Source organism: Coregonus clupeaformis, unplaced genomic scaffold (genome assembly GCF_020615455.1).
Source record: "Coregonus clupeaformis isolate EN_2021a unplaced genomic scaffold, ASM2061545v1 scaf0005, whole genome shotgun sequence".
NCBI lineage: Eukaryota > Metazoa > Chordata > Actinopteri > Salmoniformes > Salmonidae > Coregonus > Coregonus clupeaformis.
Window position 1 is genome coordinate 1467904 of NW_025533460.1, and position 27177 is coordinate 1495080.

Consider the following 27177-nt stretch of genomic DNA (forward strand, 5'->3'; position numbering starts at 1 on the left):
CTAGCAACATTGGTTCTTCGCCATCAAGCTTAAATCTCATTGGTTGAAGAATTGTTGTGAGTGCCGACTTCAAAAGCACTTGAACGCACTCATGTCATAACGACGACTTCACCAACTGGGAAATACGAGATTCTGAGGACCATTCGAACACACCACCATCAGTGGTTTATCAAAATCAATTTAATATAAATGTATATGCCTAAACTTAATTTTGGAAGACCTCATTCGATGGAGAGTGAGACTTAAAAACGTTTCTATTTTCTGTGTGTACAGCGGTGAAGCCGTTCGCTTGCACCATGTGTGACAAGAGGTTTTTTCAGCGCCACCACCTGCGGAGACACAGCATCACTCATATGGGTATGGGTCCGCTCACCGTACCCATGTCTTTAAGATCAGGCTAAATCTGAACCAGAGTATACAGAGTTGGCGAGGTTTAAATGCTTTAACTCCAATAATATTGAGCAAGTGTTACCATAATTGGTGTTCTTGCATCTCAAAGAAACACCTTTAAAAACACTCAATCCTTTGCTTGAAATTAGCATGTTGATAACAATAACACAGCTTAGGAACATATTGTTTATCGTACTGTATTTGGTATTAAGTTAATGGTAAATGATCACAAACTTGTCGTCATCCAAGTACAATTTCTTACATTCTACATTTTATTGGCCACCCTTAATTCGTGCATCTTGTCAACACCTTTTTTGATTAAAAAAAAAAAAAACGCATGCTATTGAGGTGGTGGAGTATTTAGATTCCGCAGGGTGAATACCCTGAAGGTTATTGACATCAGTGATTTTTATAAGAAATCAATGTAGTATAAATGTATATGCCTGAACTTAATATTGGAAGACTTCAATCGATAGACAGTGAGACGGAAAAATAATATGATGTTCTGTGTGTGTATAGGGGTGAAGCCGTATGCTTGCACCATGTGTGACAAGAGGTTTTTTGAGCGCCACCGCCTGCGGAGACACAGCATCACACATATGGGTATGGGTCCGTTCACCGTACCCACATCATTAAGATCAGGCTACACCTGTACCCTGGTATACATATTCTCAAAGCACCAGACCCCCCCCCCAAAGCTCAGAAATCTGGTATATACCTGAACTTAATATTGGAACACTTCAATCAATGGAGAGTGCGGCATTCAAATAATGATGTTCTGTGTGTATAGGGGTGAAGCCGTTCGCTTGCACCATGTGTGACAAGAGGTTTTTTCAGCGCCACCACCTGCGGAGACACAGCATCACTCATATGGGTATGGGTCCGTTCACCGTACCCATGTCATTTAAGATCAGGCTACACCTGAATCCTAGTATACTGGGTTGGCTGGATTTATATGCTAGTCGTACACAAAGAAATGTATAGATAAGATATATTGTTTGCGGATAGGTTGGATATGAAAACACCATTTCCCATAATTTTTTATAGACAGCAGTGGCTTTTAAACAATTGAGTTAAACTGAATACACATAATATTTGAAGACTTCAGTGGATAAATTCTGAGAACCTTAGTAATGTATTGTTCTGTGTGTATAGGGGTGAAGCCGTTCGCTTGCACCATGTGTGACAAGAGGTTTTTTCAGCGCCACCACCTGGCGAGACACAGCGTCACTCACATGGGTATGTCATTAAGGCTATTGGTGAAATGTTTGCATGTTAGGTTTGATATCCAAAACGTCCATAATTCAATTTCCCCTAAGGACGAGAAGGGCTTGTATTACTACCAGATGATGTCATCAGCTCATGTGATGTGTTTTGTTATTTTGGGAAAAACAACTACACCGACTGTTCGATAACTCGCACCTCAATAGCATGCAGATTCGGATCTCTTCCAAATTGTCTTGTATTTTCAACCCGAGACTATTTAAATTGAGCAAGTGTTATCATAATTTTTTTCTTGCGACCTTCATAAACAATAGTTAGTAATTCTACCATCCGAAAACGGGTCCATTCTGCTGCGTGAAAGCAGCATGTTGATAACAAAAACAGCACTCTGTTCATTATTAGCTCTTGTATTCTGTGTAAAGTGGTGTTTTTAGGTATGAGAAAAATCACACTTGATGACAAGTTCACTTTTACATTCTGAACCCAGTGGATGGAAAGTCCTATATTTTCGACCATTTAAAATTGAGTTCTGTACAGATAACGTTTTATTGCTCAGCCTCAATTCACACTGAAAAAATAAACGTGTGCTTTGTTCGACTCCAATGACCACTGCGAGTTATCGAAGTGGCGGTGTAATGACATTTCTTCAGTGTTAATCCTCTGTTATAATTGCATAGATTTACAACAGTGATTTAATAAACAATCAATGAAGTATAAACTCATACACATAATATTCAATCGATTCAAACGATGGAGTATGTGAAACAGAAAAATAATAAAACGTTCTTTGTGTATAGGAGTGAAGCCGTATGGTTGCACCATGTGTGACAAGAGGTTTTATCAGCGCCACCACCTGGCGAGACACAGCGTCACACACATGGGTATGGTTCTGCTCACCGTACTCCTGTCATTAAAGGGATAGTTCACCCAAATTACAAAATGTAATTGGTTTCCTTACCCTGTAAGCAGTCTATGGACAAGGTATGACAGCAGTACATGCTTTGGTTTAATTTCCCTGGCACTGTGTCCAAATGCTGAAGTTTTAGCATTTGTGGCACAAATCACATTCAAGTCATTGTACCGATATTAGCATTTTTCACGCATCGTGTTCAAATCATCGAAGTGACTTTGACCTTCACAATACATTTTTCATACTTTTGGGTGATTTGGACATGATGTGCGAAAAATGCTAATATCAGGTACATGACTTGAATGGGATTTGTGCTATAAATGCTAAAACAGTAGCATTTGGAAACCGTGCCAGGGAAATAAAACCAAAGCATGGATTGCTGCTTTACCTTGTCCATAGACCGCTTACAGGGTACGGAAACCAATGTCATTTGGCAATTTGGGTGAACCATCCCTTAAAGATCAGGACACAGTATCAAAGTTGGCATCAGGACGCCAACCCTGGTATACAGGGTTGGCGGGATTTATAAGCTAGTCATGGCCAAAGAAATGTATAGGTGAAATATATTATTTTGTAATTTAGGTTTGATACCCCCAAAGTCTACAATGTAATTACCCTTGAGAATGAAGCTAATATTACCACCAGATGACATCAGCTCATGTGATGTGTGCAAAATTAATTGCCAAGAAATTGGCTAAATAACAACTACATTGACCACTCCGTAACTCATGCATCAATAAGATTAAAAACTAACAGTTGTGAAGATGTCTATCAAACATTTTTGTATTTTCAAACCAGACAGTTATGATAATTGCTATTGGAATGGATGTTATTGGAACCTGCAGCAACGGTTAAAGATGTCTACAATCTGAAAACATCCAATCCTGCTCAGTATTGCCAACTTTGCCACTTTGCACTAGTCACTAGATCTAGCAACGATTTGGATCCCCCTCCCCCTTCCCATTTTTGCCCCCTGAATGTGACTGAGTCAGGACAAATTCAGCAATATTTAAAGCATTCTCAGAGCGTTTGCCTCAGAGTTTTCTGAAATTTGCGACAGCCTATGTAATCATCACATGCCTTGAAAATCTGTCATCTAACAACTTCTAGTGACAAATTGTGTAGACAATAGCTTTTTCCCCCCAAAAAAAGTTGGCAACACCGGTCCTGTTGCGTGAAGGCAGAATGTTGATAATAACAGAACTTAGTGCATATTGTCAGTCCTACTGTTTTTGTGCCTAAAGTTTATGGTAAACCTAATATTGGAAGACTTCAATATGGAGTGTGAGGCATTACAGTAATGTATTGATGCTCTTGTGTGTGTATAGGGGTGAAGCCGTACGGTTGTACCATGTGTGACAAGAGGTTTTACCAGCGTTACCTCCTGGCAAGACACAGCCTCACTCATTTGGGTATGGGTCCGCTCACCGTACCCACCTTACCCAAGATCAGGCTACACCTGAACCCCAGTATACAGGGTTGGCAGAATTGATATGCTAGTCTTGCTCAAAGAAATGTATACAGTGCCTTCAAAGTATTCATACCCCTTGAATTATTCCACATTTTGTGTAACAGCCTGAATTCAAAATGTATAGATTTTTTTTTTCTTCTTCTTGCCCATCTACACATAATACCCCATAATGACAAAGTGAAAACATGTTTGTAGAAATGTATGCACATTTATTCAAAATAAAATACAGAAATATCTCATTTACATAAGTATTCACAACCCTGAGTCAATACTTTGTAGAAGCACCTTTGGCAGCAATTACAGCTGTGAGTCTTTCTGGGCAAGTCTGAGCTTTCCACACCTGAATTGTGCAACATTTGTCCATTATTCTTTTTAAAATGTTATTGATCATTGCTAGACAATCATTTTCAGGTCTTGCCATAGATTTTTCAAGTATATTTAATTCAAAACTGTAACTGCCACTCAGGAAAATACACTTTCTTATTGGATTTCAGCTCCTGTGTAGATTTGGCCTTGTGTTTTTAGGTTATTGTCCTGCTGAAAAGTGAATTAATCTCCCAGTGTCTGGTGGAAAGGAGACTGAACCAAGTTTTCCTCTAGGATTTTGCCTGTGCTTAGCTCCATTCCGTTTCTTTTCTATCCTGAAAAACTCCAAGGCCCTTAACTATTACAAGCATACCCATAACATGATGCAGCCACCACTATGATTTGAAAATATGGAAAGTGGTACTCAGTAATATGTTTGGGGCAAATCCAATACAACACTTTGTATTCAGGACAGAAAGTGAATTGCTTTGCCACATTTATTGCAGTATTACTTTAGTGCCTTGTTGCAAACAGGATGCATTTTTTGGAGTATTTGTATTCTGTACTGTTTTAAAGTCACCATTGGCCTCACGGTGAAATCCCTGAGCGGTTTCCTTCCTCTCCGGCAGCGGAGTTAGGAAGGACGCCTGTATCTTTGTTGTGACTGGGTGCATTGTTTGTTTATTTATGTATGTATGTATGTGTGGTACTGTATATTTTTATATACAGTACCAGTCAAAAGTACATACATACATAAACTCAGCAAAAAAAGAAACGTCCTCACTGTCAACTGCGTTTATTTTCTGTCAACTACGTTTATTTTCAGCAAACTTAACGTGTAAATATTTGTATGAACATAAGATTCAACAACTGAGCCATAAACTGAACAAGTTCCACAGACATGTGACTAACAGAAATTGAATAATATGTCCCTGAACAAAAGTAACAGTCAGTATCTGGTGTGGCCACCAGCTGCATTAAGTACTGCAGTGCATCTCCTCCTCATGGACTGCACCAGATTTGCCAGTTCTTGCTGTGAGATGTTACCCCACTAAGGCACCTGCAAGTTCTTGGACATTTCTGGGGGGAATGGCACTAGCCCTCACCCTCCGATCCAACAGGTCCCAGACGTGCTCAATGGGATTGAGATCCGGGCTCTTCGCTGGCCATGGCAGAACACTGACATTCCTGTCTTGCAGGAAATCACGCACAGAACGAGCAGTAAGGCTGGTGGCATTGTCATGCTGGAGGGTCATGTCAGGATGAGCCTGCAGGAAGTGTACCACATGAGGGAGGAGGATGTCTTCCCTGTAACGCACAGCGTTGAGATTGCCTGCAATGACAACAAGCTATGCCCGATGATGCTGTGACACTCCGCCCCAGACCATGACGGACCCTCCACTTCCAAATCGATCCTGCTCCAGAGTACAGGCCTCGGTGTAACGCTCATTCCTTCGAAGATAAACGCGAATCCAACCATCACCCCTGGTGAGACAAAACCGCGACTCATCAGTAAAGAGCACTTTTTGCCAGTCCTGTCTGGTCTGGCGACGGTGGGTTTGTGCCCATAGGCGATGTTGTTGCCAGTGATGTCTGGTGAGGACCTGCCTTACAACAGGCCTTCAAGCCCTCAGTCCAGCCTCTCTCAGCCTATTGCGGACAGTCTGAGCACTGATGGAGGGATTGTGCGTTCCTGGTGTAACTCGGGCAGTTGTTGTTGCCATCCTGTACCTGTCCCGCAGGTGTGATGTTTGGATGTACCGATCCTGTGCAGATGTTACACACAGTCTGCCACTGCGAGGACGATCAGCTGTCCGTCCTGTCTCCCTGTAGTGCTGTCTTAGGCGTCTTACAGTATGGACATTGCAATTTATTGTCCTTGCCACATCAGCAGTCCTCATGCCTCCTTGCAGCATGCCTAAGGCACGTTCACGCAGATGAGCAGGGACCCTGGGCATCTTTCTTTTGGTGTTTTTCGGAGTCAGTAGAAAGGCCTCTAGTGTCCTAAGTTTTCATAACTGTGACCTTAATTGCCTACCGTCTGTAAGCTGTTGGTGTCTTAACGACCGTTCCACAGGTGCATGTTCATTAATTGTTTATGGTTAATTGAACAAGCATGGGAAACCGTTTTTAAACCCTTTACAATGAAGATCTGTGAAGTTATTTTGATTTTTACGAATATCTTTGAAAGACCGGGTCCTGAAAAAGGGATGTTTCTTTTTTTGCTGAGTATACATACATACATACATACATACATACATACATACATACATACATACATACATACATACATACATACATACATACATACATACATACATACATACATACATACAGTACCAGTCAAAAGTTTGGACACACATTCCAGGGTTTTTCTTTATTTTTACTATTTTCCTTGATGACAGCTTTGCACACTCTTGGCATTCTCTCAACCAGCTTCATCTGGAAAGCTTTTCCAACAGTCTTGAAGGAGTTCCCACATATGCTGAGCACTTGTTGGCTGCTTTTCCTTCACTCTGCGGTCCGACTCATCCCAAACCATCTCAATTGGGTTGAGGTCGGGGGATTGTGGAGGCCAGGTCATCTGATGCAGCACTCATCACTCTCCTTCTTGGTAAAATAGCCCTTACACAGCCTGGAAGTTTGTTGGGTCATTGTCCTGTTGAAAAACCAATGATAGTACCACTAAGCCCAAACCAGATGGGATGGCGTATCGCTGCAGAATGCTGTGTTAGCCATGCTGGTTAAGTGTGCCTTGAATTCTAAATAAATCACAGTGTCACCAACAAAGCACCCCCACACCATCACACCACCTCCTCCATGCTTTACGGTGGAAATACACATGCAGAGATCATCCGTTCACCCACACCGCGTCTCACAAAGACACAGCGTTTGGAACAAAAAATCTCCAATTTGGACTCCAGACCAAAGGACAAATTTCCACCGGTCTAATGTCCATTGCTCGTGTTTCTTGGCCCAAGCAGGTCTCTTCTTCTTATTGGTGTCCTTTAGTAGTAGTTTCTTTGCAGCAATTTCGACCATGAGTGCCTGATTCACGCAGTCTCCTCTGAACAGTTGATGTTTGGATGTGTCTGTTACTTAAACTCTGAAGCATTTATTTGGGCTGCAATTTCTGAGGCTGGTAACTCTAATGAACTTATCCTCTGCAGCAGAGGTAACTCTGGGTCTTCCTTTCCTGTGGCGGTCCTCATGAGAGCCAGTTTCATCATAGCGCTTGATGGTTTTTGTGACTGCACTTGAAGAAGAAACTTTCAAAGTTTTTGAAATTTTCAGAATTGACTGACCTTCATGTCTTAAAGTAATGATGGACTGTCGTTTCTCTTTGCTTATTTGAGCTGTTCTTCTGTATACCAACCCTACCTTGTCACAACACAACTGATTTGCTCAAACGCATTAAGAAGGAAAGAAATTCCACAAATTAACTTTTTACAAGGCACACCTGTAAATTGAACTAAAATGTGACTATCTCATGAAGCTGGTTGAGAGAATGCCAAGAGTGTGCAAAGCTGTCATCAAGGCAAAGGGTGGCTAATTTGAAGAATCTCAAATATAAAATATATTTTGATTTAACACTTTTTTTGGTTACTACATTAATATGCCATTTAGCAGACGCTTTTATCCAAAGCGACTTACAGTCATGCGTGCATACATTTTTGTGTATGTGTGGTCCCGGGGATCGAACCCACTACCTTGGCGTTACAAGCGCAGTGCTCTACCAGCTGGGCTACAGAGGACCACGTACATGATTCCATATGTGGTATTTCATAGTTTTGATGTCTTCACTATTAATCTACAATGTAGAAAATAGTACAAAATTATGAAAAACCCTGGAATGAGTAGGTGTCAACGTTTGACTGGTACTGTGTGTGTGTGTATGTGTGTGTATATATGTATATATATATATATATATATATATATATATATATTGCTCAAAAAAATAAAGGGAACACTTAAACAACACATCCTAGATCTGAATGAATGAAATAATCTTATTAAATACTTTTTTCTTTACATAGTTGAATGTGCTGACAACAAAATCACACAAATTATCAATGGAAATCAAATTTATCAACCCATGGAGGTCTGGATTTGGAGTCACCCTCAAAATTAAAGTGGAAAACCACACTACAGGCTGATCCAACTTTGATGTAATGTCCTTAAAACAAGTCAAAATGAGGCTCAGTAGTGTGTGTGTGGCCTCCACGTGCCTGTATGACCTCCCTACAACGCTTGGGCATGCTCCTGATGAGGTGGCGGATGGTCTCCAGAGGGATCTCCTCCCAGACCTGGACTAAAGCATCCGCCAACTCCTGGACAGTCTGTGGTGCAACGTGACGTTGGTGGATGGAGCGAGACATGATGTCCCAGATGTGCTCAATTGGATTCAGGTCTGGGGAACGGGCGGGCCAGTCCATAGCATCAATGCCTTCCTCTTGCAGGAACTGCTGACACACTCCAGCCACATGAGGTCTAGCATTGTCTTGCATCCGCACCAGCATATGGTCTCACAAGGGGTCTGAGGATCTCATCTCGGTACCTAATGGCAGTCAGGCTACCTCTGGTGAGCACATGGAGTGCTGTGCGGCCCCCCAAAGAAATGCCACCCCACACCATGACTGACCCACCGCCAAACCGGTCATGCTGGAGGATGTTGCAGGCAGCAGAACGTTTTCCACGGCGTCTCCAGACTCTGTCACGTCTGTCACATGTGCTCAGTGTGAACCTGCTTTCATCTGTGAAGAGCACAGGGCGCCAGTGGCGAATTTGCCAATCTTGGTGCTCTCTGGCAAATGCCAAACGTCCTGCACGGTGTTGGGCTGTAAGCACAACCCCCACCTGTGGACGTCGGGCCCTCATACCACCCTCATGGAGTCTGTTTCTGACCGTTTGAGCAGACACATGCACATTTGTGGCCTGCTGGAGGTCATTTTGCAGGGCTCTGGCAGTGGTCCTCCTGCTCCTCCTTGCACAAAGGCGGAGGTAGCGGTCTTGCTGCTGGGTTGTTGCCCTCCTACGGCCTCCTCCACGTCTCCTGATGTACTGGCCTGTCTCCTGGTAGCGCCTCCATGCTCTGGACACTACGCTGACAGACACAGCAAACCTTCTTGCCACAGCTCGCATTGATGTGCCATCCTGGATGAGCTGCACTACCTGAGCCACTACCTGTAGACTCCGTCTCATGCTACCACTAGAGTGAAAGCACCGCCAGCATTCAAAAGTGACCAAAACATCAGCCAGGAAGCATAGGAACTGAGAAGTGGTCTGTGGTCACCACCTGCAGAACCACTTCTTTATTGGGGGTGTCTTGCTAATTGCCTATAATTTCCACCTGTTGTCTATTCCATTTGCACAACAGCATGTGACATTTATTGTCAATCAGTGTTGATTCCTAAGTGGACAGTTTGATTTCACAGAAGTGTGATTGACTTGGAGTTACAATGTTGTTTAAGTGTTCCCTTTATTTTTTTGAGCAGTGTATATATCTACCAATAGGTGCCCTTCTTTGCGAGGCATTGGAAAACCTCCCTGGTCTTTGTGGTTGAATCTGTTTTGAAATTCACTGCTCGGCTGGGGGGCCTTACAATTATCTGTATGTGTGGGGTACAGAGATGAGGTAGTCATTCAAAGATCATGTTAAACACTATTACATTTAAGTCATTTAGCAGACGCTCTTATCCAGAGCGACCTACAAATTGCATGCAACTTATGTGACTTAAGCAAATTGTTACTCCTGAACTTATTTAGGCTTGATATAACAAAGGGTTGAATACTTAGTGACTCAAGACATTTCAACTTTTAATTTTTAATTTGTAGAAGCTTTAAAAAAAAACATTGAGGTATTGTGTGTAGGCCGGTGATGACACATTTCAATTTAATCCATTTTAAATTCAGGCTGCAACACATCAAAATGTGGAGAAAGTCAAGGTGTGTGAATACTTTCTGAATGCACTGTAGGTGAAATATGTTCTTTACATGTTAGGTTTGATACCCCAAAAAGTAAATCATGTAATTTCACTTAAGGATGGGAAAGGCTAGTTTTACTACCAGATTACATCCGCTCATGAGATGTGTGGTGGATCTAAGCATTTAAAAAAAGGTATAAATCTTAATTGTCAAAAACATTATGACACTGAACACTCAGGAACTCATGCCTCCTAAGTTTCAAATTGGAATAACTCCCAGTTGTGGAGATGTCTTCCAAAATTGTGTGTGTATTTTAAACCAGACAGTTATGATGTGTTAGTGTAATGGCTGTTATTGGAAGCTGCAGAAACGGTTAAAGATGTCTACAATCTGAAAACGCCTAATCCTGCTCAGTGTTGCCAACTTGGCGACGTTGCACTAGTCATTAGATCTTATTGAGTCCCCCTCTCATTTTCCCCCTAAAAGTGACTAAGGTAAATTCAGCATTATTTAAGGATTTCTCCATTTTCTTATTTTTTATCTGAGTTTTCTAAATTAAGTGACTTGCCTGCAGTGATTTGGCCTAGTCGGAACAGCAGCTTACACACTCACTGTGCTGATGATGATCACATGCATTACAAATGTGTGTTGTGACGTTATCATGGAAATCAATTGTCTACTTTATGTACAATTTTAGTGACATTGTGCTACCAATAGCTGGTTTCTTACCTCACGAAAAGTTGGCACCACCAGTCCTGTTGCGTAAAGGCAAAATGTTGATAACAGCACTTGGTGCATATTGTCTGTTGTGCTCTATTTGTCTGAACTTTATCGTAAACCTAATAGTGAAAGACTAACAAGAGGCACAAAGTAATGTATTGATGCCCTTGTGTGTGTATAGGGGTGAAGCCATATGGTTGCACCATGTGTGACAAGAGGTTTTACCAGCGATACCACCTCTCAAGACACAGCCTCACTCATTTGGGTAGGGGTCCGCTCACCGTACCCACTGTACCCAAGATCAGGCCACACATCAACCCTTGTATACAGGGTTAGCAGGATGTATATGCTAGTCATCATGCACAAAGATATATAGGTGAAATATATATTGTTTTCAAGTTAGGTTTTCCAGAAACGTTTGGATGAGAAGGGATAGTTTTACTGTTAGATTACATCATCAGCTCATGTGATGTGTTGTGGTTGTGGACTAAAACATTGAAAAATACATTTTAAAAAATTGTTGGAGAAAACATCTCCCTGATTCTTCCATCTGAATCCCTTGTAAGTTATTGCATGAAATGAAATTAGTGGTAAAATCAGTTTAGCATAAATGGATATACTGTACTTCAACTTCCTATTGGACGTAAATTAGTGCGAGGCACAAAAATAATATCTCAATGCTTTGTGCATTTAGGTGTGAAACCTTACGCTTGCACCATGTGTGACATGAGGTTTGTTCAGCGCTACCACCTGACAAGACACAGCCTCACTCATACGGGTACAGTCCGCTCACCGTACCCATCACACATATACAAGCTAGTAAAGGATGTTAGTAATGGATTTTTACAAACGTAACAAAGGACTGCTAGAAAATAACAATTTCTCATCTACATAGTTTTGTAATGATAAATTAGTAATTTGTTGATTTTAAGTTTAAAACACTGCAGCAACACTAATTAATTAATTAATAATACATTCTAGTACAAGTTCCATTTCATTTTCTACCTCTAAAATTGTTTAAAGCTAGACCCCTAAAGATCTTCAGCTAATTGCTAATTTAGCTATCATTTGGATGTTGAGGTAACAAAAACTATTTATTAGAAGAATGAATCTATTCCAGCTATTCCGAACATGACTTGGCCAGGCACTTCCATAAGTAAAACAATATCATATTGTAGGCTTGTTGTGAGAAATTGTCTGCAGCTAAGTAGCTAGTGCTATGATCGTTTAGTGAAGAATTTAGTACAATTTGAAACGACAACTATTCTTTGCATTGTCTAATGATTATTTTATCTAGCTAGTTATTTTTGTGGTGGGATTATGCGTTCTGCGAAGGCTTTATTGACACACAATTACAGATTTTGTTCTTAGTACTGTTATTCAGTGCTTAGTTCACAAGTTGTTCACAATTGCATGTGTTGTTTGTTCTTAATTAGCTACTAGTGTTTTTTATGATGAAACAAAAAAAAGTAGTCTTCATTAGAGCTGATAAAACAGGTTAGATTGCCACATCTTCTCATCCTTGTGATCAATAGCCCCCATCTTCAGGGTCCACATCGTGATATGACACATAAAGCACTCTTACTGTAATTGTTACATGCTTATGGTAGCAAACAATTCTCACAATAGTATTTGTAGTGCTAACTTGAGCTCTTCAATTTTGTATGTGTTGTACTCTTTTGGAGAAAGAGAGCTAATGCATTGCTCTGTGTGTATAGGGGTGAAGCCGTATGCTTGTTCCATGTGTGACATGAGGTTTATTCAGCGTAACCACCTGGAGAGACACAGCCACACTCATACGGGTATGCCCCCATTTACCGTACCCTTATCCCCAAAAAGGCTATTTTAATAAAAACAAATATGACCACAACAAACTCGAGTTTGGATTGTCAAGTCATTTGATGAGATGTTGAACCAGCCTCAAACTATCAAGTAAAACTTTTCAGGGGCATCGAGTTGGTTTGATTTAAAAAGAAATCAGATTCCACTTTTTATCTACACATAATGAGTTGATGACAAGACATCTTAAAATGTTACCAGAAGTTTAGTTCCTTATCATCCTTAATTCCTGTCCAGAAATGGGCTCATATTCAGTAGTTTGTCTTTGTTTTAATGTCATAAGAACTAAAGAAACCGTTTCCCATCACTTTAACAAACATTTGTAGATGGTTCTGGTAACAAGTAGACTTTAACCTAGTAAGAGTAAATCATGTACAGTTTGTTGTGGTTCGACTCTGTGGATTTGATGTGATGAATCTGTTTGTGTGCTCTTTTAGGGGAGAAGCCATTTGCTTGTGACATGTGTGACATGAGGTTTATCCAGCGTTACCATCTGGAGAGACACAAGCGTGTCCACAGCGGAGAGAAGCCTTATCAGTGTGAGCGATGTCAGCAGGTAAAATAACTTAGACACGAAAGAGGCACACACATACCCAGGCAGGTGCACATACACACGGCCACCTGCATTGGAGAGATGCCATCTCAGTGTGAGCAGTGCCAGCACGTAAAATAACGTGCCTTGCGTGCTGGCACTGAGGAACACATGCACACGAAGCGAGGAGACGCGCATGGACATGCCCTCTTACGTCACAAAACATCTGCCGCAGGGTTAGCAGTGACAGCACATAGGGGAATGGTGTCACAGAGGCACATGTACACGCTGATACAGGCACGTAGCAAAGACATGCCCTACCAGGTTAGAAAATATATATTTTTTAGGGTGAGCAGTGCCAGCACGTAAGAGAACGTATTACATTGGTGATGCACATACACACACAGTGACGCACACAAATACAAACATATACAGATGCCTGCCCACATTAAAAATAAGTATTCTCCTTATGAGCAGTGCCAGCAGGTAAGAGAATGTGTGGACATACTCTGACATGCACACACGTTGATAGCCATGAAGCGCATTGAAAGGCTGGTCATGGCTCACATCAACACCATCATCCCGGAAACCCTAGACCCACTCCAATTCGCACACCGCCCCAACAGATCCACAGATGTCTCAATCACACTCCACACTGCCCTTTCCCACCTGGACAAAAGGAACACCTATGTGAGAATGCTGTTCATTGACTACAGCTCAGCGTTCAACACAATAGTGCCCACAAAGCTCATCACTAAGCTAAGGACCCTGGGACTAAACACCTCCCTCTGCAACTGGATCCTGGACTTCCTGACGGGCCGCCCCCAGGTGGTAAGGGTAGGCAACAACACATCTGCCACGCTGATCCTCAACACGGAGGCCCCTCAGGGGTGCATGCTTAGTCCCCTCCTGTGCTCCATGTTCACCCATGACTGCGTGGCCAAGCACGACTCCAACACCATCATTAAGTTTGCTGACGACACAACAGTGGTAGGCCTGATCACCGACAACGATGAGAAAGCCTATAGGGAGGAGGTCAGAGACCTGGTAGTGTGGTGCCAGGACAACAACCTCTCACTCAACGTGAGCAAGACAAAGGAGCTGATCGTGGACTACAGGAAAAGGATGGCTGAACACGCCCCCATTCACATCGACGGGCTGTAGTGGAGCGGGTTGAGAGTTTTTCAAGTTCCTTGGTGTCCACATCACCAACAAACTATCATGGTCCAAACACACCAAGACAGTCGTGAAGAGAGCACGACAACGCCTTTTCCCACTCAGGAGACTGAAAAGATTTGTTATACAGCTGCACCATCAAGAGCATCCTGACCGGTTGCATCACTGCCTGGTATGGCAACTGCTCGGCATCCGACCGTAAGGCGCTACAGAGGGTAGTGTGTACGGCCCAGTATATCACTGGGGCCAAGCTTCCTGCCATCCAGGACCTCTATACCAGGTGGTGTCAGAGGAAGGCCCAAAAAATTGTCAGACTCCAGTCACCCAAGTCATAGACTGTTCTCTCTGCTACCACACAGCAAGTGGTACCGGAGCGCCAAGTCTAGGTCCAAAAGGCTCCTTAACCGCTTCAAATGGCCAACCGGACTATTTGCATTGACCCCCACATGTACAAATTACCTCGACTAACCTGTACTCCCGCACATTGACTCAGTACCGGTACCCCCTGTATATAGCCTCGTTATTATTTTGTTACTTTTGTTTTAATTTTTTACTTTAGTTTATTTAGTAAATATTTTCTTAACCAACAATGCAGTTTTAAGAGAATAGAGTTAAGGGCTTGTAAGTAAGCATTTCACCGTAAGGTCTACACCTGTTGTCTTCGGCGCATTTGGCAATTTATTTGGGATTTGACCCACATGCACCAGAAAGGCCCATTGACCAGACAGACACAGTGGTCTTAATTGTATTGGGCATGTGTCCACACTCATCTGTTTAAATGAATGCTGCATAAATCCTCCATGTATGTGTTGTAGAACTTCTCACGGACAGACCGGCTGCTGCGACATCGGCGGCTGTGCCAGGGCCGGGGCGTGGCCAAGGTAGAGAACCAGCCGTGCTGCGAGCCCCGCCCTTACTCCCAGGAGCCCCCGCCCGCTCCACCCACCTGGAGCCCCCTTCACCCCCCCCCTGGTCGGCTGGCTGTCTGACTGACATTCCCCCCATCCCCATCCTCCCTCCACACATACACACACGACCACCATCTCCCAGAGAGACAAGACAGGCCACCGGGTCTTTGTCACTCAACCCTGCGCTCAGTGGCACCACACTCTGGCAAAGACTGATCCTGCAACTCCAGTCCTGAGGTTACTATGACAGCGGGACAGATGTTTTTGTCTTCTTTTGAGAGCGAGTTTCCTTCAATAGATGGTCTCTTTTGTACTTAATCTATTTTTTGAAAGTTATGTTTTTTTATTATTTAGATTTATCGTTTGTGCTTTTGGTGGTACACTCTGGTAGGGGGGGCATTACACAATGGCAATGATGAACTGGGATGGATATACATACATGCATACATACAACACATGACGTTTGTAGAAAATGTAGTTTGTGAAAGGAAAAAAAAGGAGTTGTCAGACAATGGTACAGGTGTCAGAGCTATAAAACTAAAAAGGGGTTCATAAAGTTAATGATTTTATGACGGTATAGGCAAGTGGAGGATGTCCTAAAAGGTCAAAGATGAAGTGTCAGGGTAGAGGACGTTGTGGTTCTTGTTGGATAGAGTTGCTGATGACTCAGGAAGTGGCAGAGGCAGGATGACAGCGTTAGCAAGTTCCATTACACCCTTTAACGGTGTATTATGTATGTACTGAGGTCTATGGGAGCAGGTCGCAGGCTCTCTTTTACAGTCAGTTCTCATTCAGATGTACGTGGAAAACAACGGCACAAGATGGCAGCTTCAGCAAGTCCCATTACTTTGTGTTTGTACAGATCCTCATGTTGAGAGCATAGCAGGAGGTATACACAATCTTGTGGCCTTAGAGCGTGCTTATGTTTTATATGTTTTGTATTTGTTTAATTTGCCTTTTTGTTTTTTAGTTCATGGTTTAATTATTATCATATATGATTATAAGGACAAGCCACTGCCTTTTTAAAAGCTGGGTATGTTTTTCTGAAGCTGTCACCCTTATAGAACACTGCTTACTAAAATGGCACTAAGGCATAGGCTAAAATTCCTTCCTCTGTTCTTTGAGAATTGATATAGTGCTGGTTATTATTGTTAATAATGTAACCCCTCGTGTAATTATTCAGGAACCCGGGGAGTTTGACAATTCCAGTGAGATGCTAATAGTGCTAACTTCAATTTGTCAGGCAGTGCTTTGGCCAGCTAATGGCCGTACCGATCATTTTTCTCATAGCTAAATCAACACTTGTTTCACTTTGCTACACACTAACAAATGCCTTTTACTGAGATGTGGGGTAGGTGTGTATAAAGGATTTCTGTCATGTTCTTTCAGGGGTTAGCCTTAACTCGAATAAGATCTCACTCTTAAATAATCATTGTAGTGTAAAATGATATTGTAATGAATGACTGTAACCTGTACTGAACTTTTGAACATGTCTGTGGTTTACCCCCTCCAAGTGTAATGGCTACAGAGCACAGAGATGCTTTAGTTAATGTCTATCTACTCTGACGTTTATCTATTTTTGTCCGGGTAAATCAGTGGGTCTATTGGTGGTGTTCCACAGCAGCCTGTCTGTGGGCTAGTAGAGAAGCTTAGGGGAGGATCTCTGAAACCTGGTCCTGAGGACCCCCCAATGTGTGCTGGACTTCACTTAAACCGAATCATTGAATTTAATTAATGTTTCTCAATGTCGCCAGGCTACTACTGTTAGTGAAACCAATGTACTTTTGTTTATTTAGTAATGCAAAATGTATATTCCAGAAATGTTGTGATGTACAGTCTGCAGTAGTTAAGATATTTAACTGTTTAATTATGCCTGAGTGATTAGATGATGCCATCCAGCAAACATAGGGGTTTTCTAGTACCAGGGTTAAGAAACGGCAGCTTACTGTATGATTTGGCAACCCCTTGCCCCAAGAAATGTGGAAAGGATGCCACCTGTAACCACCACTACCCACTAGTGAGGCCACAGGGCAAGGTTGGTTGCCATTAACTGTTAAAGCCCTCTCAGTTCTGGTCTTTTAAGTATTGTTCTCAATCTCATCATGGTGAAAATGCATTGGAATCTTTGAGTCTGATCAGTTAATACAGTGAGATTCATTTTCTTCTAAGGATCAGACAGGATGGCGCGGTTAGAGAAGAGCTCCTCTCTCTGCCCTACCGCATTTTACGATTCTGGTAATGTTTCAAGGACCTTTTTCTTCTGATAATATTGTAAACACTGGAGTGATAAAAACAAAAGATAAAAAAATCATGAAATATGGATATTTTTCTTTTTCAAAACAGTTCTAGATTTTAGACTTTAGACAAGCCTCTTACTCCTCAACTTGACGAAGATGGCAGAACCATTTGGATCAGTACTGTATTGAGAGCCCAGAACGTTTTAGTAATTTAAAGATTAGAGGCGGTAGTACCTCAAGAAAATGACTTTTTTATACAGGTCCCCTTCTATTTGTAGTGAATTATATTGATAGAAATATTAGGTAAGCAACAGCATCTACATTAGCTATCACAAGTTAGTATTTTCTTTGTCTTTATTAGTCTTGCATGCAGAGTTATGGTCCTCAGTTAAGATGGGATCTTATATTGATTATTCTTTTGTGTAAGCAAAATACGTGCATAAAAATACCTTCTTAAAAAATTACATTGATTATTGTAAAAATTGGGAAACTAAATGTACCCTTGTGATCCAATTAGTTTTAATTGTACGGAGTAAGGGGAGAGGCTTCCTACCATTATGCTGAAATAAAATACTTTATAAAAGACTTGAGTTTTATTTCCTCTGTTTGTGACCAAGGTTTAACTTCCTGACTGATGTCTTGAGATGTTGCTTCAATATATCCACATAATTTTCCTTCCTCATGATGCCATCTATTTTGTGAAGTGTACCAGTCCCTCCTGCAGCAAAGCACCCTCACAGCATGATGCTACCACCCCCGTGCTTCACGGTTGGGATGGTGTTCTTCGGCTTGCAAGTCCCCCTTTTTTCTCCAAACATAACGATGGTCATTATGGCCAAACAGTTCTATTTTTGTTTCATCAGACCAGAGGACATTTCTCAAAAAAGTATCTTTGTCCCCATGTGCAGTTGGAAACCATAGTCTGGCTTTTTTATGGCAGTTTTGGAGCAGTTGCTTCTTACTTGCTGAGCGGCCTTTCAGGTTATGTCGATATAGGACTCGTTTTACTGTGGATATAGATACTTTTGTACCTGTTTCCTCCAGCATCTTCACAAGGTCCTTTGCTGTTGTTCTGGGATTGATTTGCACTTTTCGCACCAAAGTACGTTCATCTCTAGGAGACAGAACGCGTCTCCTTCCTGAGTGGTATGACGGCTGCGTGGTCCCATGGTGTTTATACTTGCGTACTATTGTTTGTACAGATGAATGTGGTACCTTCAGGCGTTTGGTTCATCCTTGGGAGCAATTTCCAGACTTGTGGAGGTCTACATTTTTTTGTTGTTGAAAAAAGGCACTGAGTTTGAAGGTAGGCTTTGAAATACATCCACAGGTACACCTCCAATTGACTCAAATAATGTCAATTAGCCAATCAGAAGCTTCTAAAGCCATGACTTCATTTTCTGGAATTTTCCAAGCTGTTTAAAGGCACAGTCAACTTAGTGTATGTAAACTTCTGACCCACTGGAATTGTGATACAGTGAATTATAAGTTAAATAATCTGTAAACAATTGTTGGAAAAATTACTTGTGTCATGCACAAAGTAGATGTCCTAACCGACTTGCCAAAACTACAGTTTGTTAACAAGTTTTAATCACTCCAAGTGTATGTAAACTTCCGACTTCAACTGTATGTTCTTTTGAAGGTTTATTGAAACATTGCTATGTTAAGTTACGTACTCATTACTGGGTCTGATTATTTATTTTTTTAATCTCTAGCTAATCCTAAAATTAATTGGGATGACTTGTGGCGATAATTGTCCTATAGAGACCCTACCCCAAGCAGTAGTTGGTGTCAAATCAATTTTTATTTGTCACATGCGCCGAATACAAATTGTGTAGACTTTACAGTGAAACGCTTACTTACAAGCCCTTTCCCAACGATGCAGAGTTAAAAATAAGAGTGAAGCTACAGAGAATACCAATACCATATCAGTGTGCAGGGATACGAGGTAATTGCGGTAGGTATGCACATGTAGGCAGGAGTAAAGTGACTAGGCATCAGGATAGAGGAGAGTAAAAAAAAAAGTTGCAGCAGTGTGTTTGTGTGTGTGTGGGTTTGTATGATAGATAGTGTGTGTGTGGGTAGTCTTTTGAGTGTGCATAGGGTCAATGTAGATAGTCCGGGTAACCATTTCATTCACTATTCAGCAGTCATGGGCATGGCTTGGGGATAAAAGCTGTCTCGGAGCTTGTTGGTCTAAGACCCGATGCTCCGGTACCGTTTGCCGGATGGTAGCAGAGAGAACAGTCTATGGCTTGGGTGGCTTAAGTCCTTGGCAATTGTTCGGACCTTCCTCTGTCCATGTGTTGGCATAACTGCTCCCAATCTCTTCAAGTCAAATGAAATGGCCCACCTTACATTAAATTAAACTGTGTTTGCTGTGATCCAGAAGTTCTTTGGAATTTACAGGTATTTCCCCAGAAACACTGACCTTGGTCCTTCTCTGTCCACTCCACATCCCCCTCAAACCATCAACACCTGCGGAGGAGGAGGGCTGATCATAATGGCAAGGAGGGGAGGAGGAGAAGGACAGAACCTGGAGTTAGTCAGGGGTGTCCTCCTCTAAGGCCTGCCTTTCTATAGTCTAGCTGCCTGTGCTTTCCCAAATGCCCTATGAATGGTGTGAGTACAAATAGGATAAGGCACTAACTCATTGATCCTGCTTTTCTTTGTTTCTCTTAAACTCCACCCAAAAACGATATTTTTGTATTTGTTTTGAGCCCCACCTGTTTAGCTAAAATAAGAATAATACAAAAATATTATTATATATTTATTTGCCTGTTTTGCATGTTATTTAGGTATTAATATGTGTCATATATCAGTTTGCAAACAATGTAAAAAAATTAATAATTCATTGAGTTAATAAAGCCACATACAAACATGGTCTCTTTTTTGCTTTCTTGAGTAAGGCAGCTCCAAAATGCAGGTGTTTCAGCCTAGCTCAGTGCTTTCTGTGGTGGTGGGGCAGCCAGCGGAAAATACGGAGCATAGGGGTTGGTAATGTTCTCTAGTTGCGCCCTGATTGGATCAGTGTTCTGTCACTCATGGGGACACTACCTCACCGCAAAATCTACAGGGAGAGCTCGAAAATTCAAGCCCCTTGGGTGCTGCCATAGAGTTACATTAGAAGTGCCCATCCAAGAAGGCTCAAGGTCATTGGCAACAGATAAAATGACGTCAAATCACGTTATATCTACCATAGCTTTGATTGGACTGATCATGTCAACATCATCCTTTCAAAATCTTAGCTAGCAGTCATCATCATGAATCAAGTCGACAATCTACTGGCAAATTTTACATTTACATTTACGTCATTTAGCAGACGCTCTTATCCAGAGCGACTTACAAATAGGTGCATTCACCTTATAGCCAGTGGGATAACCACTTTACAATGTTTTGTTATATATATATATATATATATTTTTTTTTGGGGGGGTGGATTGGAGTAAGGGGGGGGTAGAAGGATTGCTTTATCCTATCCCAGGTATTCCTTAAAGAGGTGGGGTTTCAAATGTCTCCGGAAGGTGGTGAGTGACTCCGCTGTCCTGGCGTCGTGAGGGAGCTTGTTCCACCATTGGGGTGCCAGAGCAGCGAACAGTTTTGACTGGGCTGAGCGGGAACTATGCTTCCGCAGAGGTAGGGGAGCCAGCAGGCCAGAGGTGGATGAACGCAGTGCCCTCGTTTGGGTGTAGGGACTGATCAGAGCCTGAATGTACGGAGGTGCCGTTCCCCTCACAGCTCCGTAGGCAAGCACCATGGTCTTGTAGCAGATGCGAGCTTCAACTGGAAGCCAGTGGAGTGTGCGGAGGAGCGGGGTGACGTGAGAGAACTTGAAGGTTGAACACCAGACGGGCTGCGGCATTCTGGATGAGTTGTAGGGGTTTAATGGCACAGGCAGGGAGCCCAGCCAACAGCGAGTTGCAGTAATCCAGACGGGAGATGACAAGTGCCTGGATTAGGACCTGTGCCGCTTCCTGTGTAAGGCAGGGTCGTACTCTCCGAATGTTGTAGAGCATGAACCTACAGGATCGGGTCACCGCCTTGATGTTAGCGGAGAACGACAGGGTGTTGTCCAGGGTCACGCCAAGGCTCTTCGCACTCTGGGAGGAGGACACAACGGAGTTGTCAACCGTGATGGCGAGATCATGGAACGGGCAGTCCTTCCCCGGGAGGAAGAGCAGCTCCGTCTTGCCGAGGTTCAGCTTGAGGTGGTGATCCGTCATCCATACTGATATGTCTGCCAGACATGCAGAGATGCGATTCACCACCTGGTTATCAGAAGGGGGAAAGGAGAAGATTAGTTGTGTGTCGTCAGCGTAGCAATGATAGGAGAGGCCATGTGAGGATATGACAGAGCCAAGTGACTTGGTGTATAGCGAGAATAGGAGAGGGCCTAGAACTGAGCCCTGGGGGACACCAGTGGTGAGAGCACGTGGTGCGGAGACAGCTTCTCGCCACGCCACTTGGTAGCAGCGACCGGTCAGGTAGGACGCAATCCAAGAGTGAGCCGCGCCGGAGATGCCCAGCTCGGAGAGGGTGGAGAGGAGGATCTGATGGTTCACAGTATCAAAGGCAGCAGACAGGTCTAGAAGGACAAGAGCAGAGGAGAGAGAGTTAGCTTTAGCAGTGCGGAGAGCCTCTGTGACACAGAGAAGAGCAGTCTCAGTTGAATGACCAGTCTTGAAACCTGACTGGTTTGGATTAAGAAGGTCATTCTGAGAGAGATAGCAAGAGAGTTGGCTAAAGACGGCACGCTCAATAGTTTTGGAGAGAAAAGAAAGAAGGGATACTGGTCTGTAGTTGTTGACATCGGAGGGATCGAGTGTTGGTTTTTTGAGAAGTGGTGCAACTCTCGCTCTCTTGAAGACGGAAGGGACATAGCCAGCGGTCAAGGATGAGTTGATCAGCGAGGTGAGGTAAGGGAGAAGGTCACCGGAGATGGTCTGGAGAAGAGAGGATGGGATAGGGTCAAGCGGGCAGGTTGTTGGGCGGCCTGCCGTCACAAGTCGCAGGATTTTATCTGGAGAGAGAGGGGAGAAAGAAGTCAAAGCATAGGGTAGGGCAGTGTGAGCAGGACCAGCAGTGTCATTTGACTTAACAAACGAAGATCGGATGTCGTCAACCTTCTTTTCAAAATGGTTGACGAAGTCATCCACAGAGAGGGAGGAGGGGGGGATTCAGCAGGGAGGAGAATGTGGCAAAGAGCTTCCCTAGGGTTAGAGGCAGATGCTTGGAATTTAGAGTGGTAGAAAGTGGCCTTAGCAGCAGAAACAGATGAAGAAAATGTAGAGAGGAGGGAGTGAAAAGATGCCAGGTCTGCAGGGAGTCTAGTTTTCTTCCATTTCCGCTCAGCTGCCCGGAGCTCTGTTCTGTGAGCTCGCAATGAGTCATCAAGCCACGGAGCTGGAGGGGAGGACCGAGCCGGCCGGGAGGATAGGGGACATAGAGAGTCAAAGGATGCAGAAAGGGAGGAGAGGAGGGTTGAGGAGGCAGAATCAGGAGATTGGAGGGAGAAGGATTTAGCAGAGGGAAGAGATGATAGGATGGAAGAGGAGAGAGTAGCGGGAGAGAGAGAGCGAAGGTTGCGACGGCGCATTACCATCTGTGTAGGGGCAGCGTGAGTAGTGTTGGAGGAGAGGGAGAGAGAAAAGGATACAAAGTAGTGGTCGGAGACTTGGAGGGGAGTTGCAGTGAGATTAGTAGAACAGCATCTAGTAAAGATGAGGTCAAGCGTATTGCCTGCCTTGTGAGTAGGGGGGGACGGTGAGAGGGTGAGGTCAAAAGAGGAGAGGAGTGGAAAGAAGGAGGCAGAGAGAAATTAGTCAAATGTAGACGTAGGGAGGTTGAAATTCCCCAGAACTGTGAGGGGTGAGCCATCCTCAGGAAAGGAGCTTATCAAGGCGTCAAGCTCATTGATGAACTCTCCAAGGGAACCTGGAGGGCGATAGATGACAAGGATATTAAGCTTAAATGGGCTAGTGACTGTGACAGCATGGAATTCAAATGAGGAGATAGACAGATGGGTCAGGGGAAAAATTGAGAATGTCCACTTGGGAGAGATGAGGATTCCTGTGCCACCACCCCGCTGACCAGATGCTCTCGGGGTATGCGAGAACACATGGTCAGACGAGGAGAGAGCAGCAGGAGTAGCAGTGTTTTCTGTCAGCTTCCTGCCTCCTGTTTGTCTCCGGGCCTCTAGAGGTCATCTGTGTTCCCCTCTGCCTTAGTTCTTCCTCGTGTGTCCTTATTAGCTTGATCCAGGTCACCTGTGCCTTGTTTCACCTAGAGTATTTTAGCTGTGTTTTTTCCCCTGTTCCTCACTTGGTTTTTGAGTCCTGGCTATGTGTCTCCTGCTTTGTCCCACCGTGTCTTTCCAAGTAAGCTTTTCTAAGTTATCTTTAGTTTGTTTTTCTCCCCTCGTGGAGTTATTTGGTTTTGCCTCCTGTTTTGTTACTCTACCTCTGTTAATATACCTCTTTCTGAGAAGAACTTTTGTTGGACTATTTTTGAAGTGCAAAGAACCTTTTTGTTACATTAAATCTACTTACCCGGAGTATTGCCTTGGGTGTTTCATTTGGGTCCAACTATACCTCCTCTGTGGCTAAGGGGTAGAACCCCCAGCTCCCCACATCTGAGACCGGAGTTCTAGCCCAGCTCGTGACAGAAAAACCAAGTCAATCATGGACCCAGAAACACTCAGTTCCCAGGACCTGTTGGCGGTGATCACTCGACATGAGGCATCTTTCCAGCGCCATGAAGCCGTTCTCAGCCGACAAGAAGAGCTGATGGCTAGTCATTCTCAACTCCTGGCCGAAATGATGAGTTCCCTCCACCAGCTCTTTGAACGCCTCCCTGGTCCTCTCCCTTCCTCCAGGTCACCCCCCAGTGACGACAGGCCTTCTCCAGTGGCGGAGCCCCGACTACCACCTCCCAAGCCCTTTTCTGGGGATCCAAGCTCTTGCCAGGGTTTCCTCACCCAATGCTCTCTCACCTTCGAGCTCCAACCCTCAAGTTTTCCCACAGACCGTTCCAAGATTGCTTACATCATTACCCTTCTTTCAGACAAGGCGCTCGCCTGGGCCTCTGCGGTGTGGCAGTCCCAGGAGGCCTGTTGTGACTCCTACGCTGCATTTGTAGAAGAGTTCAAGCGGGTGTTCGATCATCCTGTCAGTGGGCGGGAGGCTTCCAAGCGCCTACTGTCTCTCCGTCAGGGTCCCCGAAGCACGGCAGATTTTGCCATTGAATTCCGGACCATAGCAGCAAGGAGCGGATGGAATGATGAAGCGCTGAGGGTCTGTTTTCAGGGAGGGTTATCTGAGCCCCTTCAAGATGAGTTAGCCACCCGAGAACCAGCTGGAGATCTCGAGTCCCTCATAGCCTTGGCCATCCGCCTGGACAATCGTCTAAGAGAGCGGAGAACGGCTCGCCGCCAGGTGTCTCAGTCCCAGGTTCCTCTGAGCAGCTCTGTTTCTCCTGTTTGGACTCCGTCATTTAGAGCTTCCCCGGCTCCTGAACTGCTCCAGGATTCCCCGGAGAGCATGCAGTTAGGCCGTTCCAGGCTTTCTCCCAACGAAAGGGAACGTCGCATGAGGGAGCGTCGGTGCCTCTACTGCGGGGTTGCCGGCCACATCCGCTCCACTTGCCCCGAGCCTTCGGGAAACGCCTGTCCCCGCCCAGCTACAGGAGGGTTGTGATGGGGAAAATTAGAGCTCCTCCTACTAACGCTGTCCTAGCTATTCCAGCCACTCTGTCCTGGGAGGGCCACCAGCATCGGGTCCAGGCTATGATCGATTCCGGTGCCGCAGGTGATTTCATGGATGTAACCTTGGCTAAGGAACTCAAGATCCCTACCCAACTACTTCCTCAACCCCAGGCAGTTACAGCCTTAGATGGCAGACCTCTGGAACCAGGAAAGGTTACGGAGGCGACTCAGTCCCTGCGACTTACTATCTCTCAACACCAGCAGGAGGAGACCTTCTATCTCATTGACTCTCCCGAGTATCCTATTATCCTGGGTCACCCTTGGCTATGCAGACATAATCCCCAGATCGACTGGCCTACTGGCACCATTCTAAACTGGGGTTCCACTTGCCAACTCACCTGCATGCTTCAGAGTCCCTCAGCCCCTAGTACCCAGTTTCAAGAGTCTGTTGACGTCTCCCGAGTCCCCAGTGTTTACCATCGGTTCAAGGCAGTGTTCAGCAAGGCCCTGGCTACTTCCTTACCGCCTCATCGCACGTATGACTGTGCCATTGATCTACTCCCTGGTTGCTGCCCTCCTAGAGGTCGGATCTTTCCTTATCCTCCCCGAGCAAGCAGCTATGGACACCTACATTAAGGAGTCCTTGGCAGCCGGCCTCATCTGTGCCTCTACTTCCCGGCTGGGGCGGGCTTTTTTTGTTGAAAAGAAAGACGGGGTCTTAGGCCTTGTGTTGATTACCGGGGGACTCAACAAGATCACGGTTCGGAATCGATACCCCCCTTCCTCTCATGGCCACTGCTTTTGAGCTGCTTCAAGGGGCTTCCATTTTTACTAAACTGGATCTCCGCAATGCTTACCATCTCGTGCGGATCCGGCAAGGGGACGAATGGAAGACGGCGTTCAACACGCCCACGGGGCACTATGAATATCGGGTGATGCCGTTCGGGCTCACCAATGCCCCCGCAGTATTCCAAGCCCTGATTAATGATGTTCTCCGGGATATGCTTAATCTGTTCGTCTTCGTGTACCTGGACGATATCCTCATCTTCTCGAGGTCACTGAAGGAGCATGAGGGGCATGTTAGCAGGGTTCTCCAGAGGCTCCTTGACAATCACCTCTACGTTAAACCTGAGAAGTGTGAGTTTCATGTTTCTCAGACTCAGTTTCTCGGGTTTATTGTCACTCCCGGCCACCTAGAGATGGATCCCAAGAAGGTCAAAGCGGTCCACAGCTGGCCCACACCTGCCACGGTCAAGGAGGTTCAACGGTTCATTGGCTTTTCTAACTTCTATCGGAAGTTCATTAAGAATTTCAGCTCTGTGGTAGCCCCTTTGACGACGCTTACCAAGGGAGGAGGGACCAAGATTCACTGGGGTCCGGAAGCAGCAGGGGCCTTCGAGGATCTCAAGCGCCGCTTCACTTCTGCTCGATTCTGGTGATCCCTGACCCAGAAAGACCTTTCGTGGTGGAGGTGGACGCCTCAGAGGTGGGGGGTGGGAGCCGTCCTGTCACAGAGGGGTGAGGATGAGAGATTACACCCTTGTGCCTTCATGTCTCGCCGCCTGTCTGAGGCCGAGCGCAACTACCACGTGGGGGATCGAGGAGTTGCTTGCGGTTAAGCTGGCCTTGGAAGAGTGGCGCCATTGGCTTGAGGGGGCTCAGCATCCTTTCCAGGTTCTCACAGACCACAAGAACCTGGAATATCTCCAACAGGCTAAGCGGATGAACCCTCGGCAAGCACGATGGTCCCTTTTCTTTAATCGATTCCAGTTCCTCCTGTCTTACCGACCTGGCACCAAGAACGTCAAGCCGGATGCCCTGTCTCGAGCCTATTCTC

At 44.4% G+C, this 27177-nt stretch overlaps 1 protein-coding gene across 36 annotated transcripts in view; it reads left to right on the forward strand.

The window, feature by feature from the left end:
• The window catches only part of znf740a (zinc finger protein 740a), a 39174-nt gene extending 20951 nt beyond the window's left edge, over positions 1–18223 (forward strand). For 21 of the 36 annotated variants that reach the window (XM_045212281.1, XM_045212293.1, XM_045212300.1 and 18 more), the window contains 11 exons: positions 274–357; positions 910–993; positions 1181–1264; positions 1546–1629; positions 2412–2495; positions 3853–3936; positions 11128–11211; positions 11641–11724; positions 12665–12748; positions 13223–13341; positions 15309–18223. In XM_045212281.1, the coding sequence (XP_045068216.1) occupies positions 274–357; positions 910–993; positions 1181–1264; positions 1546–1629; positions 2412–2495; positions 3853–3936; positions 11128–11211; positions 11641–11724; positions 12665–12748; positions 13223–13341; positions 15309–15482 (1049 nt within the window). In that variant the 3' untranslated portion in view covers positions 15483–18223. The remainder of the gene's footprint in view (positions 1–273; positions 358–909; positions 994–1180; positions 1265–1545; positions 1630–2411; positions 2496–3852; positions 3937–11127; positions 11212–11640; positions 11725–12664; positions 12749–13222; positions 13342–15308) is intronic. The other 15 variants (XM_045212290.1, XM_045212306.1, XM_045212288.1 and 12 more) reach the window with 14 other exon arrangements.
• Positions 18224–27177: the final 8954 nt, after the last annotated feature.